This window comes from Colletotrichum paranaense (genome assembly GCF_030867605.1).
Source record: "Colletotrichum paranaense strain IMI 384185 chromosome Unknown Scaffold_22.1, whole genome shotgun sequence".
NCBI classification, from domain to species: Eukaryota; Fungi; Ascomycota; class Sordariomycetes; order Glomerellales; family Glomerellaceae; genus Colletotrichum; species Colletotrichum paranaense.
This window is the reverse complement of record NW_026848980.1, coordinates 42,760-60,702: the sequence shown is the minus strand read 5'-3', so window position 1 is coordinate 60,702 and position 17,943 is coordinate 42,760. Positions and strand designations below refer to the sequence as shown.

At 50.1% G+C, this 17,943-nt stretch overlaps 9 protein-coding genes across 9 annotated transcripts; 3 read left to right on the top strand and 6 right to left on the bottom strand.

Annotated features, from left to right (window-relative positions):
- Positions 1–295: 295 nt before the first annotated feature.
- CPAR01_15924 (uncharacterized protein) lies at positions 296–472 on the top strand (the record flags this gene model as incomplete). The annotated part of the gene is made up of 1 exon (XM_060500169.1): positions 296–472. The coding sequence occupies one exon, from the start codon at positions 296–298 to the stop codon at positions 470–472; it is 177 nt and encodes a 58-aa protein (XP_060340986.1).
- A 713-nt stretch (positions 473–1,185) lies between these two features.
- On the top strand, positions 1,186–1,776 carry CPAR01_15923 (Mpv17/PMP22 family protein; the record flags this gene model as incomplete). The annotated part of the gene is made up of 1 exon (XM_060500168.1): positions 1,186–1,776. One exon carries the CDS (start codon positions 1,186–1,188, stop codon positions 1,774–1,776), a length of 591 nt encoding a protein of 196 aa, XP_060340985.1.
- A 179-nt stretch (positions 1,777–1,955) lies between these two features.
- Positions 1,956–3,470, bottom strand: CPAR01_15922 (uncharacterized protein; the record flags this gene model as incomplete). The annotated part of the gene is made up of 1 exon (XM_060500167.1): positions 1,956–3,470. One exon carries the CDS (start codon positions 3,468–3,470, stop codon positions 1,956–1,958), a length of 1,515 nt encoding a protein of 504 aa, XP_060340984.1.
- A 547-nt stretch (positions 3,471–4,017) lies between these two features.
- On the bottom strand, positions 4,018–4,314 carry CPAR01_15921 (uncharacterized protein; the record flags this gene model as incomplete). Its single annotated transcript, XM_060500166.1, has 2 exons — positions 4,018–4,176; positions 4,249–4,314. 2 exons carry the CDS (start codon positions 4,312–4,314, stop codon positions 4,018–4,020), a joined length of 225 nt encoding a protein of 74 aa, XP_060340983.1.
- A 104-nt stretch (positions 4,315–4,418) lies between these two features.
- On the bottom strand, positions 4,419–4,765 carry CPAR01_15920 (uncharacterized protein; the record flags this gene model as incomplete). Its single annotated transcript, XM_060500165.1, has 2 exons — positions 4,419–4,676; positions 4,748–4,765. The coding sequence occupies 2 exons, from the start codon at positions 4,763–4,765 to the stop codon at positions 4,419–4,421; spliced, it is 276 nt and encodes a 91-aa protein (XP_060340982.1).
- Positions 4,766–6,898: 2,133 nt separating this feature from the next.
- Positions 6,899–8,414, bottom strand: CPAR01_15919 (uncharacterized protein; the record flags this gene model as incomplete). The annotated part of the gene is made up of 7 exons (XM_060500164.1): positions 6,899–7,262; positions 7,325–7,420; positions 7,480–7,856; positions 7,909–7,982; positions 8,041–8,074; positions 8,154–8,173; positions 8,231–8,414. 7 exons carry the CDS (start codon positions 8,412–8,414, stop codon positions 6,899–6,901), a joined length of 1,149 nt encoding a protein of 382 aa, XP_060340981.1.
- Positions 8,415–10,949: 2,535 nt separating this feature from the next.
- Positions 10,950–12,769, top strand: CPAR01_15918 (FAD binding domain-containing protein; the record flags this gene model as incomplete). The annotated part of the gene is made up of 6 exons (XM_060500163.1): positions 10,950–11,033; positions 11,105–11,369; positions 11,436–11,599; positions 11,680–11,851; positions 11,904–12,216; positions 12,271–12,769. The coding sequence occupies 6 exons, from the start codon at positions 10,950–10,952 to the stop codon at positions 12,767–12,769; spliced, it is 1,497 nt and encodes a 498-aa protein (XP_060340980.1).
- A 707-nt stretch (positions 12,770–13,476) lies between these two features.
- Positions 13,477–15,511, bottom strand: CPAR01_15917 (uncharacterized protein; the record flags this gene model as incomplete). The annotated part of the gene is made up of 3 exons (XM_060500162.1): positions 13,477–15,269; positions 15,326–15,342; positions 15,393–15,511. The coding sequence occupies 3 exons, from the start codon at positions 15,509–15,511 to the stop codon at positions 13,477–13,479; spliced, it is 1,929 nt and encodes a 642-aa protein (XP_060340979.1).
- A 641-nt stretch (positions 15,512–16,152) lies between these two features.
- Positions 16,153–17,142, bottom strand: CPAR01_15916 (uncharacterized protein; the record flags this gene model as incomplete). Its single annotated transcript, XM_060500161.1, has 1 exon — positions 16,153–17,142. One exon carries the CDS (start codon positions 17,140–17,142, stop codon positions 16,153–16,155), a length of 990 nt encoding a protein of 329 aa, XP_060340978.1.
- Positions 17,143–17,943: the final 801 nt, after the last annotated feature.

The following is a 17,943-nucleotide window of genomic DNA, read 5'->3' as shown; positions in this document are numbered from 1 at the left end:
ATAACCAGTCTTTACGAATTTCTCAGTGTGCCTTAGGTATGCCACTCTCTTATGCTGGAATGATCCAGTTGCACCGTCTCTCCTTCCAAAAGTTTCCAAGTTGACGGCGAAAAACGTCGACTTGCGAACAACCCTTGCTTGAGATCCGTATACGCAACATTAGTGTTTTTTTTAAGCCTAAGTATCGAGAATATAGACTGCTTTGCGGTTATTGTCCCAGCCCTCACTTTATACTTGTCTATATATTTATGGCGAGTTTTTGTAATACCTAGCTATTGCGCCTTATCATAAGTTAATGCGAGCTTTGATAACTACACTGGACTCTCTAGTATGGCTGGCTTCTCACCCCCAATATGTGCGCAGGTTGTCTGGAAATTTACGAAACTTTCCTTCGACTTGGTCGATAAAACCTATCAACTCCGCAGGTTTCTGGGAGATCTGGGTTGAGATAGAGAACGCTCGACTTGATTGAAGCACATTTGAAGCCTAACTTTCATTCGCCCCTGATGTGAGATTATGATCACAGCTATTTGATATGTGGAGAGGAATTCCCAAACGGTCGTGTGCATTCAAACTGATTGAGGCGGCGGAATTAACCTCTTGGCTTCGGTACATATCTCGTTCATTGCTTCTTGTAGCTTTGCGAATGATGACTTTCTAGGCTGCTGGTCGATGCATTTAGGGTCACTGAACTTGGTCAGCTTGGGAAACAACGCCTAAAGTCCACGCTCACTTCTGTTCAAGAAATTGGAGAGAATCGGAGCGTTTGATGCTCCTTGTGATCTGGTCAGCTTTGTAGTCTCGTCAACCAACATCTCTAAGCATTCCATCCTTGGGCAAGAGTGGTTATTCTTTCCTGTTTCATCTGTGGAGCGGCAGGGCGTACCGAGATTGGGCACGCTCTCGGCGCTGATATTGGCCGACCGAGCACAAGGGGCTCTGTGCTCCAACTCCCCCCCTCTGGAATGTACAACGTGGTCCCAATTAAATGGGACACACCGCAACTTTCGAACACCCAGCTAGGCCCCCGACTTAACCACAAGCTAAGCCTCCAGCTCACATGTGAGATTCAGCCTTAATGCGCCATCCCTAACGCTCTGCCGCCCTTCCAATAGACGTCAAAGACGACCAACGTATCTGTACTTCGTGGAGGGACGTTTGCACGCACATTCAGAGACGCCCATAATGCCCTCCATTCTCGCCACGGCGATCCAGTCTTCTTTACTCAAGGGCACCGCAAACTTCACGGCACAGATCGTCAACCAGCACAGGCAGGCCGGCGGCAGTGCCGGGGCCCCGCTCGACGTCCGTCGCGTCCTCGAGTTCGCGACCTTTGGCTTTATACAGGGCCACATCAACTACTGGTGGCAGCACTTTCTCGAAGACCAGTTTCCCAACTCGGCGTCGTCGGCCCGCGGCAGGGGAAGGAAGGCGTCCATCGTTGAGCCCAAGATCGAGAAGCCCGAGAAACCCGAGAAGGCGGCCCCCAAGAACTATTTCAATGTCGCCCGCAAGGTGCTTGTCGATCAGACCGTCGGCCTGTTCATGATGAACTCGGCCTTTCTTCTCATCACGTCCGCCCTGCGCTTCGGTTTCTCTCCGATCGTCTACCAGATCTGGAGCGAGAGGATATTCGACCTCATCAAGGCTGCGTGGAAGTTTTGGCCTCTGGTGGCTATGCTCAATTTCGCCCTCGTGCCCGTGGGCTATCGGGCGCTGGTAGGCATGTGTGTTGGATTTATATGGAACATGTTTCTCACGTTTTTCCTTTTGTAACTTGCATGCCGGAAGGCCTTTCATTCTTTCTCTTTGTGCACATCACGGGTTGCATCAAAAAGCGTGGAGTTTTTTTCGGGTTCGAAATGGTTGATCCATGTATTCTTGCCTGCCACCTGGCTAGTCTTGGGGAGAAGACGGGCCGCACGGGGTTATTCTCGTCATAATCAATTGACTGCTCACAGCTCATCATGAACGGCTTGCTCAGCCGCCTTTCCGGCTGAAGACTTTTCATCCCCTGTCTTACTCATAGGTCCGAGTATGGTGAAAATGACCCGACGATAGGAAACCAGTGTACCATCAGAGACCTCAAGGATGAGATGCATATGCTTGTCGTCATTCGGGTGACGATTTCTGCCTGGGGCACGGAGAGCCTCCTCTGAAGGCATTGTGACTGTGATAATGGGAGCGTCGGTATCACTCAGCTCCAGTCTGCCGACGTCTCGTCCTGGATTATTGTTGTTTGATGATGGCTCCAAGTACTGCCACCACTTGTACGTCAACTCTCCTCCGTCCGGGTCGCAAGACTCTCGCGCATCGAGCCCGATGACGTCCTCCTCCTTGACGATCATTTTCACAATCTTGCGAGACGTGTCTCCATTCAGCACCACGACAGGGGCATGGTGAGCATCACCGAATTCAGGACTGGCGGACCACTTGATACGGGCAGCAAAGTCGTTCTGGAACGCCTCCCTCCATCTCCACACGGTCGCCTGCGAACTCATGATCGTCCTTCCCGAAACCCCTTTCAGGACGTCCACCGTATCCGCGTAATGACCCTCACCGTAGGTGACGGGTCCATATCGGCCGCCCCAAGATCCCCATTCCGGATATTCGGGGTCGGAGAGCCCGTTGGGGATCAGGTAGAGAAGCGAAGGTGTATCGCCCTCGACAATGAAGTCAGCGTCAGGATACTTCGCCCCCAACGGCCCGACACTCTGGATATTCTGCCTGATCCAATCTGGCGATATGACCTCCTGGTTTGAGAAGCTCGGAAAGTTGTAGTACTCCTCACCCGAGATGCCGCCCCACGCGGCAACGGCGTAGCGGTTGAAGTGATGGACACTGGCAATGTAAAAGAGTTGCGGCCAGTTTCGACGGATCCACGAGCCGGTATTGTCCTGATCAGAAATCGCATAAACGCGGAGCTTGGAGACGAAAGTTTCGATCTCGGAGGACGATCGCGTCGCGTTGACGTGCCACAACGCCTGCGCCAGGACGGACGCCCCTCCCCATACCGGGACCCAGAGCGGCTCGTCCGAGGCGTCAACTGCCTTTACAAGCTTGTCGGAGCCCTCGCTGTCCTTTTCTTCGCCGACGCCGTCCATGCCGTAGACCGGCAAGCCGGTGGCAATTAGGCCTTTGAGATAGGATGCTTCAGGCCAGCCGGGAGCATGTTTCTTTAGGTTTAGCAGTGCTTCGCCGTATGCGTCAACAATATCGTGCATCTGGTCTGGGCGGGTGGTGTCATTCAGCCAAACACTCGTCGTCGCCACTAGACCTTCAATCTGAAGATCATTAGCATAGACTAGAAGTCGCACGAGCGACTGCGCATCATCGGGCTCGTTGGCGATGTCGCTCAAGAGGAATACGCGGGGCTTTTCAGGGGTTGAGGGCGTGCATTGTGACGCGAGAGATGGTACGATGCAAGAAAGGAGCAAGGTGGCTCTTGAAAGACTTGATGAACAATGCATTGTGAAGCAATACCAACAAAAACGAAGGTCGGAAGATTAAACAACTTCAAGATACTGACCTAGTGAGCTTTCTGTGAGGGGAAGTATTTGTGGTACTCCAAGCTTGCGCTTGAAGCTGGTGACTGCTGCGACGCTTCTGGTTGCCTTATTGGGAATGAACAAACATGGGTCAAAAGTCACCGCCAACCTGAACACTGCGCCAGTCAAGCACTCTCGGACTTCTATCCGTGTGCCGAACACCAGTCTCATTCAATTCCATGACGTGTTCCAGAAGGCTAAAGATGCCTGACTTAGAAGCCGAGTATATCAAACAACCTCACGATAGCCCTTGGTGCTTAGCTTGTTCGCATGAAAACTTACCGGATAGATATGCAACTATAAATCATCGCTTGGCGCTTAGTTGATTCTGCCCGGTAAGACCGCCTACCCCCCCCCCCCCAGGTATTTCGCGACTCCCTAGATATCTCAGACAAGAAGTTTTCCTCACCTCAATACCTGACAGAAATCGTTGCACAAATTACCCAGCCACTTTAGAACAGGCTTTCTACTACGGCATATCCTTCACAGCAGATTTCCAGGCCGAGCGGCCCGAAACAGGCTTCCACAAATCTTCAACATGTGGTCTCGCGGTAACTTCTTCGTACAAGCCTAGCAAGTGGATATAAGGCATCCAGGTGAAGATATGTATGTCAGCAAGGCTAAAGTTCTATCGCACGGTTAGAGGAAGCCTCGAGCCTAGCAATGTAGCCCGGATAGCAAGAGGTGCATTTGATCTTACATTCCCAGCTAGGTAAGCGTTGGAGCCCAGGAAGTCTTCGTAATAGTCAAGTGCAGTTTTGAACATTTCAGTTGCTTTTTCCACTTGAAAAGGATACGCCGGCTCAGCTGGGCTTAGGTAGGCCGCGTTGTCAGTAAAGAATTACTACTCAAGAGTCGAGCAGTTTGGCCTTACTCCTTCCACATCTTCTCGTTGCACAACGTCCTGACGGATGGGTCAAAGTAGGAGTAGTCAATACTGAGAGCCTTCTCAAAGTTCCCAACCGTGACTGGATCACCGCTCATGACGGCATCAAGAGAGCTAATGGGACCGCCAAACTCGGTGACGAGGTAGCGGAAAATGGCTCGGGATTCAAAGAGTTGAAAATCTCCATCTTGGATGACAGGTATGCGACCAAAGGGGTGTCGTTCCTTGACGTATGCGGAATTCTGATACAGATTGTCAGAGCTTCATGGATGGAGATGTGTGAATGAACTTGAAGCAGGCCACAGCTACGAACCTTTTGTTCTCCCTTCATGAGGTTAACTTAAGTCAAATCGTACTCGCGCCCAAGTTCATTGAGAGTAATCAGCACGCTGTGGACACAGGAAGGAAGATGTCACGGAGCCCCAAAGTTTGATCGACATTGTGAGTTGGTAAGCCTTGAATTTGACGAAGTATGTATCAAAGAGAAATTGAAGATTCTTTGCTTGTGAGGAACGTAACTGTGAAGGATGGATCACTGTATGACAAGGAGACACGATGTTCGAAACATGGCGACTTGACGTCTATTATCTCAAAACCAAGAGAGAAGCCAGAAAGAAAAAGTACAACCCAGCCGACGGCACGAGTTTGTCAAAGCATAGGAGCTCATTGCAAGTGCTGAAGCGTCACTTTGCTTCATAATCAATCGCGATCGCTTCTAGACTCCTACTCCAGAACTCCTGACCTCTGTCGAGGCTTAATAACTCATAGCATTTGTGGCCGGTTAGTATCGCGTTTTTTGCGGTTGTTTAGAGATGCAGCAGCTCACTGGAGGTGTGAGCTGACTGTGGAGGTGCAATCACTCGGAGGAATCTGCAAATTGGTGTCCGTAACCGACCGGCTGCACGCTCATAGATTTATAAGCCCCCTTCAGGAACACATCATCCAGACCAGTGCCTTGTTTTCCAGTTCTGATTTCTGAGCACTTATCCTTTGTGTTTGTTCTGTGGTTACTGGGGATGCAGTTCGCCGTTGATGGCTTGCACAGCAGGGCGGACTCCGGAAAACAATACATTGAACAGGCCGAATTGTAAGCTGAGGTAATTCATCAAACGCACCTGCAAAGACACATGATGATTTTCAGCTCGATATACCACCAAGAAATTTCGATAATCAGGTCTTCCAATGATTCAAAATTGTCGCTTCGTGGAAAGTCTAGGAAAAAGATGGTTTGAAAAATATAGCAGCACAATGACTTTGTTGACATTCGCGCCAACGGAACGGTACATAAATGCTGATGCAAATACTCAATGTTCTGGGCATGCATATCCCACCATGATGAATTTTACCGTCTGAATGCTAACACAACGACTCCAAGTTATAACTTGAAGACCTAAAGAGAGGAGAGGTAAGTTAATAGAGACACAATTCTTACTCCGTACTTCCAAAGAACCTGTCATTGACGGCGTACCCATTAGACCATAGTAGACTAGCCTGAGCCACTGTGGCTGAGGAAGCCTTAGGTAATGCGCTGCTGCTACAGTACATAGAACCTTGAACATCCTCGGCTTAGACCCGCCGTCGGCCCTGCCCCACTCGAAGCCAATAACGGGGAAAGGGAGTCACGACTCGCCAAGAGATTTGCTCGGCTGATACCGAACCATCACCACCGTAATCTGCAGACAAGGGGCTCCATGTCAACGATGCCCGCGAAAACAGCCGCTGTAATCTAGTCAGAACCCAGATTGATGGAAGTCCCAGTCTTTCTGTTAGAGTTTGGAAGTTTTTATCAAACTCTCAGAGGGCGTCTGGAAGAGCAGTGTCCTGAATCCTCTCGGCTTTAGCCGGAATGACCTAGAAAGTGAGTACTTTATCAACCCCTATCCCACCTAATTGCTGACGGGAAAATATTTGCCGTCCGCCACTTCCGGCATACGAGATACGGGAAACGCTTGTACGGATACTTCAATCTTCAGGACCATGGCGACAAGGCTCGTGCAGGTGATTTACAGAGCTGTCGTACGATCGAGTCACAAATCCTGAACTTAGACCTATAATCGAGGCCGACAGAAACGGAGTCAAGACGTCAAACGGGAACTTTACAGGGCAGTTCGGAACACAGCTCACTAGCGCTTCGGATTTGTTGCAGTTTAGCCCGGCTACGGTAGTTGAGACAGCGCGATTGTATTGCTTCTAGTGTCGCCAAAGTATATGAGTTCTGTAGGAATTCTGTAGTAACAGATGCTTACTCTTGGTCTAGGTTCACAATGAGGGCAAGCCGCAGCGGTTGTACAATATAATTTGATGCATTATCTCTTACACTGTGTGTGCACTCCTGGCTTTATCATACGACAACGTCGCTCAAAACAAATTCCCCAGTACAACCCCGCCCAAACTCCAGTCCGATGCGAATTTTGTGTCCTCTAAACCCCGGCCCAAATCATTAGACATTACGAATATGTGCCCCTCAATCACGCTGTATCGTGACGGTTTTGGTCTGTAGAATCGCCTTGTCGCTCATATCGTCGGCGCTCTCCCTCCCACCGGCAACTACTACGGATGAGAAGCCGGGGTCTTCTTCGTTCATTCTCTTGCGATCGGAGTGGAAGGTATGCATTTCGTTCTCGTCCGGAAACTGTTCGTATTGTTTTCTTTGACGGCTTTTCATGGCATTCGTTGATCTTTGATGCGCGTATGACATTCGATAACCGCCGACTGCGTAAGATGATGGGTTCGTGGAGGAGCCCATGAGCTTTGGCGCGAAATGCTTGAAGAACTTTCGTAGGGTGGGCATCGAGCCGCAAATCACAAAGAGGTTGGCTTCAACGAAACTATCAAGAGCAGGGGTTAGGACAATAGAGAGGCAAAGAAAGCAGTGATCAGGAGCACTTACGTCCAGATATTCGCAGGGGCAGCATCCCATGACGGATCTACACTGACGAGTAGTGGGGGTAGGTAGGTCAATCTAACGATGGAAGTCGCCACGGTCCTTTCCATGAAGTCAGTGGGAAACACTTGATTGAGCTTTGAGGGATAAGTGCCGCCTACATTGATCCAATGGCAAAGATTATAACGGCGCCGATCTTCGATGCCATCTTCATGCGAAGACTGAAGATCATAGGCATCGGAAGAATGAACAGCATGACATCGGTGATGATATTAGACACAGCCGTAGCCATGTACAGAATGCCAACGTCGAGGCACTTTCCGCCGGTGATGGTGAAGTCAAAAGCTTTCCTGACGGGATTGCAGTGGAACAGCATCAGGATAGTGATGCATGCTGTATACAGCGAAACCACAGCAATACCCGTCCATACTGCTACTCTAAACCACTTCTGGGGTGAAAGATGAAGATAAAATGTCAATAGAGACAATTTTGTAAAGCCATTGCACAGCATGAAGACGGGCGCTGTTACGTAGGTTGTCTGTACCATGTCAGCATCCTATGGCAATTGGGGGCTTTTGTGATAGACTCACGATGGAATAGCGCACGAATCTTGACATTGGCATCTCCCAGGCATGAGCGCACATGCCACCTTCAGCAATAGAAGCTGCAGAGCTCTGGTCAGCTTCAAGTGACCTACAGCATGCAAGATGGGCCAGACATACCAACAAGCATTGCTTGAGTGACTACGGAGGCACCCTAAGTGAAGGAAGGTTAGACAATGATCTGGTAGCCAAGGAGCTGAACAGCGATCAGTGGACCGTCGAGCCGAACTTACCCATCCCAGAAACATGAAAGCTTTCAATAGTCAGTTTTTTGGCGAAATACTAGGTCGATCAACCAAGGTAAACTCACCATCGTCAACTTGCAGGCCTTTTGAAAGGAATATTTTGGTGTAAAATCTTTGGCACAGGGCAATGAAGGCAATAGTACCACCAACACCAAAGAGCAAGTAATGCTCCAGCACCTTTTGCTGCCTCGGGTGGTCAAAGTCGACCGTGACGCCCGGCGGGGCTGGGATCACAGAGACTTCAGACATGTTGCCAGTAGAATGGTTCAGATTCGCAAGCAACCGAAAGCTTGGGTCTAATGGGGGAAAAAAAGAGCAGCACCCGATCTAGCGTATATACATGTTATCGTACTGAGTTCTGACGGAATTCACCTGCCATAGTCCGTGACCACATTCGGGTGTACCGAGGGTGTAAAGGACCAGGGTCCAACGTAGAAAATTCGGGCCTCCCCCTTCGACGAAATTGCATGCTTCAAGCACTTTCTCCCACATCTTCTCTTTTAACGGGATGAACTCTGGACGGTGCCGTGGAGGGAGCATGGATCACTCAAGGTCCCTTTGAGAACTCCTGGAGTCTCGATAAGTGTGATCTGGCGCGACTCATGTAATTGGTATCCATCTCAACGGTCAAATACTTATGAGGTCTATGCTTCAGCGCCAGGATAGGCTTTCTTTGGTGTAGTGCACTCGATTTCCTGTTAAAACTATACTCGCTGTGCTTATTGCTCGAGATCTTGACCTGATTGTTGCGCAACCGAGCAGCTTCTCATTCGTGGGATCGCTGCCCTTCCAAAACTAATAAAAGGCACAGTGTTTGCTGTACGATCGACGCCCCGATCGAGAAGTTTGGTCCGAACTCATAATAAGGTTCCGTTGTTGGAGAGTGTTGGAAGTTGTCTCTATGGACTGGGATTGCTGGTCCAGCCCCGGTAGTTGGGCTGGTGTAAGGTATGGCAGAAGAGGAGAATGACCAGTCACAAAGCGGGCCGCCGAAACTGGGGTCGACAAGGGGTTGGGACAGCCCTGACAAAAGGACCGATGGCTCCAATCTCCAAGATAGAGAAACGTCATGCCCATTGGGTCCCGGCTACCAGTTACCCTCGCTCTCGCAGCCACCCGTCAATGTGCTTGGGATCAGGGTTGGTGAAGACTCGAGAGCTTTGCTGCGGTACAGAGTAATCCGCGACCAAGCCCTCAGATTCTCCGCCCTTTCCGTCAGATCTTGGTCAAAGCTGACAGAATAAGACAACGACCCCAACACACGTACCTGAATGGAACCCATGGTGCGGCACAGGAATAACCCACTCCTTGCTGATACACGTATGGATCTAATATCCTGGAGGCGTATCCATGAAAAGGCGGAATGGATTAGAAGGACCTCCGTCATACGGGCAACATTATCCTCCTTTCTTTGAGAGGGGAGTCACGGAGCAGAGCTTCTGCTTCCTCGGAGGCGATCGTTATAATATACTTTGCATGCCCATTTTTGGCCTATAAAAACCACCAGCGGTTCCCGCGTTTGCCATGGATAGGGCAAGTAAATCTGCCCAAGCTTCACTAGCATGACTCGCCTTCCACAATTTGAAAAGGGAGAATAAGGAGGCGGCTGTTCAAAGATTCGGAGATGAGCTTGTTGGAATTGATGTCGCGGCAGAGGATTATCCCTCATCGACCAACAACATGTTCGAGGTCGTTCAGGAAGCGAGGCCCACCGGATGCAACTTTGGCTCTTGGCGAAGCAAACAATGTTTGTGGGAATCCTTCGTAGAATCCAAGATATCCCGCGGCTGAGCGGCAGAGCAGCAGAGCAGCATGTCATTGTTTGCTTCGATAAAAGTGGTTTTGTGGTTGATAGCGGGAGGCGAGTATTGTTGTCGATCAACTTGGTATGCAATGGGGAGGCGGGCACGAGATGGGATCGAGCCAAGTTCACCGGCGTTGTATTGTCTACAGCCCTATTCCCTGCTCTCCGAGACAGGGAAGACCAGACTGCCAAGTCGGAACGTCTGAATTTTGTCAGCACTTATTGCCTAGCAGCTCTGGTTCCGAAACCTCGTGGAAATCATACCGGAAAAGGTCGCACTGCATGTTGGACATATTGCAGAAATGGGGGCGGAACAACGCTTTGCAGGTCAGCTCTCCGCCCCCCAGACACAGTCGTGACGAGAATGAAGTTGCTGGCTCTAGATCTTCCGCCTGATTGCGTTCTGGTGGCTAATGTAACCTGATTCCAACACGTCTTGCCACAACTTGGCCGGGTGCTGACCGATTGCAAAGGCAATACATGACCCAAACGAGGATTGAAGCTCCGAGAAGCAGCAAACATGATCCTTCGGCCCCATTAACAAGCTGAAGATTACTCCTCTTTTTCTTTGCAACTTTCCACTTGACCTACCGGATTCATGCGGGTATTCATCGGTCCCTGTGTGGACGGCGGCTTGCGGGATTGAACATGCCCGCTAGTTGCATTAGATCAAATTACATCGACTCATGCTGGTCTTTCAACGAGGGCACTAGCTCGCGGTGGAGGCGAGGTCGGTCTGAACTTAAAACTGCGGACTCGGAAGGCACTGGAGATTTGATCGCTCATTCAGAATGCAACGGCAATAGATATTCGCTAGAACACCTCGAGAGTTTCTAGTCTTTCTCATCCTCTCACCTGGTCTTGCTGCCGTCCAGTCAACAACCCCGATCCTCCCATCAGATCACCCCCACGCAACGACGACGGGAGCTCGTGCGCAGACACACACTCACACACACAGAGTCAAACAAACTCTGGTAATCATGAGGTTCTCAACGGGTTTGTCGATCTTGGCCTTGGCTACCTCGACTGTCTCAGCAAGGGGTCGCAGTCCTCACTGCGTGTGTGTACGTCACCCTCCCTTCCCCCCTCTCATCCACTCCCACTGGCGATCATTTCTAACTTTGGCCCCATACAGTGCTCTGCTCTTGCCCAAGATCAAGACCTTCAAGGCAAGGTCTACTCAAAGGACAACTCATTCTACGATGCGCGGTTAGAGACATACTACTCTGCCAATGCTGCTCAAGCTCCTTGGTGCATGGTGTTGCCCGAGAGCACCTCGGACGTGACAAAGATCGCAAAGATCTTGAATAGAAACCAATGTCCTTTTGGCATCCGCAGTGGTGCTCACTCGGCTTTCACTGGATCCAATGGTGTCAAGAAGGGTGTCACCATCGACTTTGGTAAGCATTCCAGCTGATAATCCATGACATGGGACGCATCATGTGTTGACAAACGCTTTTCTCCAGGTTACATGAACACCACGACATACGATGAAGGAACAAAGATTGCTTCAATCCAGCCTGGCTCAGACTGGGAAAGGGTCTTCTCTACCCTTGATCCCTATGGCGTTGCTGCTGTTGGTGGAAGAGCGTCAGTTGTCGGTGTTGGCGGTTTCACAACGGGTGGCGGTGTAAGTGAACCCAGTTTGGCGTCTCATAAACCGTCGCCGTCTCAGATATCTCGAAGTTTTACTAATACTCAAGATCTTAGTACTCCTTCCACACCAACTCTCATGGCTTTGCTTGCGACTCGGTTACCAATTTTGAGGTTGTACTTGGGGATGGTTCCGTTGTGAACGCCAATGCAAATGAGAACGCAGATCTCTGGAAGGCCCTTAAGGGAGGTTCAGGAAACTTTGGTTTCGTCACTAGAATCGATGCTCGTAAGTTGTTCATGCTATAATATGGTGTTCCTCACTAATACATCCCCTGTAGGCACTGTTGACTCGACACAAATGTCAGGTGGCTTCGTGAGCTACAACCTCACAGAGAGAGACAACGTCTTCAACGCCTACCTAAAATTTGCCAACAACATGGACAATGACCCCTATAGCCAAAACATTGTCGCTCTATACTACGATAAGACCGGCTTCAGCTTGCGATCTATCCTGACCAACGTCCAAGCCAACATGGACGCGCCTGCTTTCGACGACTACTACGCGATCCCCAACATCTCCAGCACTGTCCGTGTTGGTACTGTGGCCGAGCTCGTTCCGGAGTTCACTGGTCCCACTCCCTTGGGCCTGTAGTAAGTTGTTCTTCGTAGCAAGACCCACGAGGCGGTTCTGACACTATGTAACAGCGCAAATTGGATGGTTGGCCAGACTACCAATGATTTCCGTATCATGGACTTCATCGACACCAAGCTGAAAGAATATTCAGCCAAGATGAAGGAAGCCGCGCCCGAGTCCGACTTCAACGTCCTTGTCCAGTTCCAGCCCGTCACCCAATCCATCGTCAAGCACGGCCTCGATAACGGCGGAAACTCACTCGGCCTGGAGAGTGTTGTTGCGGATGGCCCTACCATCATGTGGCTCATTGCCTTGACTGTCGATACCCCTGCGAACCAGAAGTTGATCCTTCCTTTTGCCCTCGAGTTCCGTGCCGCCATCGATGAGTACGCCAAGGAGATTGAGGCGTACAAGGAATGGAAGTACCTCAACTACGCATGGAAGGACCAAGACCCGCTCTCGACCCATGGCCAGGAGACCATTGATTTCCTCAAGTCAGTCTCAGAGGAGTACGATCCCGAGCATGTCTTCCAGAACCTCCGCAAGACCGGCTTCAAGCTTCCTGCTTAAAAGTCCTTCTGAGTTTGCTGGAACTTTGGAGATTAAATTCTACAAGGGCCATACAAAACGGTTCGCGTAAATCACGGCACATGCAGGTTACGGGGAGCTGCAAAGATGGATATGATCTTTGATCTTTAATCCTATTCTACTATTCATTGTAACTAATTGGAACCTCATCAATATCCTGTATCAATACCCTGCATTCAGACGAGTATCTTCTTATCTTAGTACATAACCCTATTTTCTCTTTTGTACTTATAGACTACAACCCTATTCTTTAGATAGTTGATACAATATGCCTACATCGTCTTTACACTTATTTATCCTATCGACTGCGAGATAACGCCAGTACATGCACCTCCAGTTTTCTCCAACGGGGAGCATCTTGGTTGGTTGCACCGGGCGGAATTGAGACGGGTTCTAGACGGATAATCATGGAAAAATATACGATTTGCTACTTCCCCTCACGAGAAGTAAGCACTCATTTACTGACGTTATCTCGCAGTCGATGGGATAAAAGCTTACTTCAAATGTCGATGATTGGTTTTCCATCGAGTCGTAATAAAAATAGGCCCATGAATCTAATGTGCCATTTTCTTTGTTGACTTGGGCTATGCTGCTCATCCAGACCTAGGCTGCCAAGTTTTCAACCAAGCTCGCCAGCTATCTGATATTTAATAGCCAAAAGCTTGGTATGCACTCGAGAGTCGCGTTCGCTAAGTGAGCTCGTCCATTAATTGCCAAAGACTGTCGGGAAATGCTTCCCCGTAATTCTCAGCTTCAGTAATGGTTATCTCTTGCCACTGAGCAGGAAAGATCTCTCCAAGTAACAGGTCCTGGGAGACGAAGTCGTATGGTGATTGTTGCATTATTGCGTCGTTTGAATTCTGCTCAAGACTTGAGGCGACTTGTGCAGTGTGATCCCGAGGCAGCGCCTCCACAGCTCTAAACTGGCTTTCAGGCTCATTGTTTCCCAGAGAAGTAGGGTCTGGGGAGGAGAATCCGTTCATCATCTTTCGAAAGAGCGCCAGTACGACATCATAAGCGAATCCTGCCATGGCATTCCGCGGCCTCATTGCATCTAGCCTTGCCAAGCCCCATTCCAAGCGGTTCACCGATTCTGCCAGAAGATGTTGCGCATCATCCGGGGCTCGAATGTAGGTTGCTGCCACTAGAACCATGGCATCGAATATAGAGAAGACAAGAGCGAATCCCCTATAAAGTAAAGCCCCCGCGTGTTCGAACAGCCTGCTTTGTGACGCAAGCATCTTCAGCGCGGCCGTGTGTGCCTCTACTCGACTTGCAGACAGTGTGGTTATGAAAGGGCGATGCAGTGCGAGCAGGACAAAATTGACCTCAGTAATGAGTGTCTCGCGAGCCGCAGGGAGCCAAGGGTATCTGCCGTCGAGTACCGGAGTTGCAGAGGTTGCCCATGCCGGGAGTTTGGAAATATTGCTGATCACGGCGTTGTGTATTTTCTGAACGGTCTCTTGCGCATCCTTGTTCTCAACCCCAAGATCGTGAATATCCTGTAGATACCTGTAAGCAGCATGATAGCCACATACCATGAAGTCGAATGGGGATATCGTTACGTCGTCTAAATCTGACGGATGCGGCGCAACTGTCAGGCTCGTCACCTTGGGCACGCAGCTCGAGTCCAATCTGGTCGTCATGGGCCTCCCGAGAACAACAGCCATGTGCGCGTCCCAGAGATGCAACATAAACCACAATTTCTTCTCCAGTGGGAAGACCGGAATTTGTATATCGTGTTCGGCAGGCGGACTTGTCTCCCAAACACTACGTGTGTGCAAGCCAAGTTCTTGGGCGTCTCGGATCGTTCTTCCAAGTGTGTGCCAGGCTTCGATAACTGAGCCATTGCTCTTCTCGAAAAATGCCTCCATCAGTCCAGCCCGAATTCTGTTGAGAGAGATGTCTTTACTCCCGAGCATCACCATGATTTGATGGCCCACACTGCTATAATCCGCCGCCAGGTCGGCAAAGTCGATATCAGGTGCGTACTTGAGGCCCTGCAGTGCTTCGTCGTTTTCATCAGGGTGGAATTGCAATGCGAGTGCAAGAACCTGAAGGAGTAAAGCAGGGAAGGCCCGGATGCTGACAGACAAGTTCTCGGGGCCCAGATTCAACGTTGCGGAGGAGATGTGATTCCAGTTTGATAGCTCGTCCCGGAACCTTGAGTAATCAATAACATCGTATTGCCATGCAACATTGTTGAAGAACGATTCCACAAGGATATTAATGTGCTCCCTTTGTGGTATCTTCCTTACGAGTTTCACGTAGTGAACTGCCGCATCATGGTTCCGTGGCCTTCCACCACGGGTGGCTGAGTCATGGCTCAATGCCCCGAGTTGGGAAACAATCTCAAGGGTCCCTGTGACATTGACAGAGTAACCGAGTCGTTTGGATAGCTCATGAGCAGTGACGGACGTCTCCTCTCCACCAGGCGTGTTGTCGGATGACGACTGGGATGGACTTGTTGACAGATCTGGGGCTGTTCTGGGTTGAGTTGCCAATTTCTCAGCACCCACGTATTTTTGTTCGGTATACTCATAACGGCAAAGTCCCTAAATTTTGTAAGTGTAGTTCAACACGCTCGTGGGGGAAAGGGCCATACAGGCTTGCCTCGTCGAGAGCAATGAAAACACGGATGCTGTCGATCGCACTGGTGCTAATCAGACCAAGGTAAGCTACCTGCCAACCAAAAAGCTTACTTTCTGTTTGCGTCTGTGACATTCTGAACATGAGATCACCAGACGCTTCTGCCTGTGCGATGGTCGGGCGCTGGAAGTATCAACTCCCCAGCTATACATCATGAAAAGCCTAGCTCAGCATATGAAGAGAGTTGAGGGGTTGATCGACACATCGCTGGCGCTGAGGGGATTTGTATGAGGACCGATCCCTGTTTACATAATCGCACATGCACAGGCCACTCGGCCAAACTTAAAGCCAGTTCCCCCTTCCGGTAATTGGTAATTAAGGGAGACGGCGAGCGGCTTGCATAGGACGTCGGCAGCTTTGCCCGGATGGAAGGATTTGCCATCGGCTGATCGGCTGGTTTTGCGCTTATCACAACAACTATCATCGTCCACAAAGTTCGGATACCGCGCGAAAGGGAAATTCCGGTAACATTAGTGGCGCCTACTGCTGCCGTTCAACGCCCCATGGCAACGCAATCTCTTATTTTTGGTGCCTTTGCTGATTGTTCACAGGATTGTGAGTAGAAGCTTACAATGAACACGTTGCTAATACGTACTCTCACCATTTGAATTAAGTATCACGAGTTTGTCACCAATTTGAAGGTTTTGCCTGCATCATCAACTGCAGATGGCAAGATCAAGATGAGTTAGTTTTATTGAAGACTTAGACTCGTTGATTTACACCTTTGTCTGTCCAAACCAAGCCGCGATCTCACCAACGTTCCTATCCACAATATCCGGCTGCTCGTAGTGCTGGAAGTGCGAGATATCAGCGTCCCAAATCAGCTTCTTCTCCTTCGTCGGGATCGACTCATAATGTCTCTTGGCTGCAGCGGCATTCATGCAATTATCACCATGAATTACCAAAGCTGGCTTAGTGAGCTTGGACACACCATCGACCGTGGAATAGCCAAAATGGTCCAAATCGCTCATGACCGCATACCGATTCTCGAAACCCTTCAAGGTCCAGGGGCCATACCACGACCATACGATCGGTCCTGGAAGCCCGGCAAGAGAGCCAACGTTCGGGTCCGCAGCTTTGGGGTCGACGAGAGGTTGGTAGATGACTTCCCCGGTCTTTTCGTACAGGGCTTTGGCCTCTTTGGCTCGTTTGATGCGCGCATCGTAGAGGGCTTCTCCTTGCTCAGGTGTAGGCATCTTCAAAGCTCCTACGTCAACACCTGGCTCGACATTGACACACCCCGAGCAGATCATCCAGATATCCGTTTCGCGGTCGCGGTAGTATCCCGTGACGGAAGCAACAGCGACAACGCGGTCGTCGTAGGACGCCACATCAAGACACTCGGGGCCTCCCTGACAGACGCCTACGAGGAATAGTCTCTTTGCATCCACGTCGCCCCTACCAGCGAGATAATCGAGACCGGAGACCACGTCTTCATTCTTCATCACAGGGTTTTCCAAGCGGCGTGGCTGGCCGGTGCTCTCTCCGACAGTGCGTGGGTCGAAGATCAAGGCCGCGTAGCCTTCGTCAGCCAGTCGTGTGGCATACTGCAACGGAGCTTGCTCTTTGACAAACGAATAGGGGCCTAGGACCACGATTCCGGGCGGGTTGGTGATGCCTTGAGGCTTGTAGAGAATACCAGCGATAGTCTCTCCATGAGACGGGTAGGTAACCTTCTCAGTAGTGTAGCGGCCGTGGACACCCATTGTGATCTGCAAAGATGATGGATTGGTGAGATGGAGTAGTTGAATAATAGAGTGGGAAATTGATGTGTAGATGCTTATGATTTTGCAACAGATAATCTCTCTGCAGAATCAAGTGGTAAAGGTAGTTTTTATATGCGTATCTCAGAACTTCAAGGCCTGTATTCATGTTGCCTTACATGCCATGTTTCTGTGTTTTCGGCGAAGAGACCCATTATTCTCGGTGTCGGTATCCACTATTTTCGGCGATGGCTGATGAAAATCACCGACAGCCAAGCCTTGCTTGGTTGCATCCGCTGAGCTGATCGACGCTATGGGGATACGACGAGCCTATGTCCGAGACATTCGGTCCAGACAAACTGTGCTGGAGCGCTTAGTACAACTTTGCGCAAATGCTGTGAAAGGCTCAGCTGTTGAGGTTTCCATCGACCCGACGCAAATGGCGTTATGTGATGTAGGGCGGAACCTACTACTTCAGGTTGACAATTCCATAACGAGTAAGGCCACCTCTGTGCCATCTAGATAATCCTACCTAGCGAGAGCTGGATGAGGGCACTGCTTTTGTCAATGGTGATCAGCGAATACCTGATGTTCTCCATTTTTGAACATTTGCTGGGCTCATGGAGTCCGTGAATGTCTGTAGACAGGAACAGGCGATAGCCTGGAATTCTGTTCACTAATACGCTTCCGAATACTGGCACAAGCCAGACGATGAAGACCGTGGATGGGACTGATAAGGTAGCAACCGATGTGTCTGCCAAGAATACAATTAAGAAACACAGTATACATGCCTCACCAAGCTCG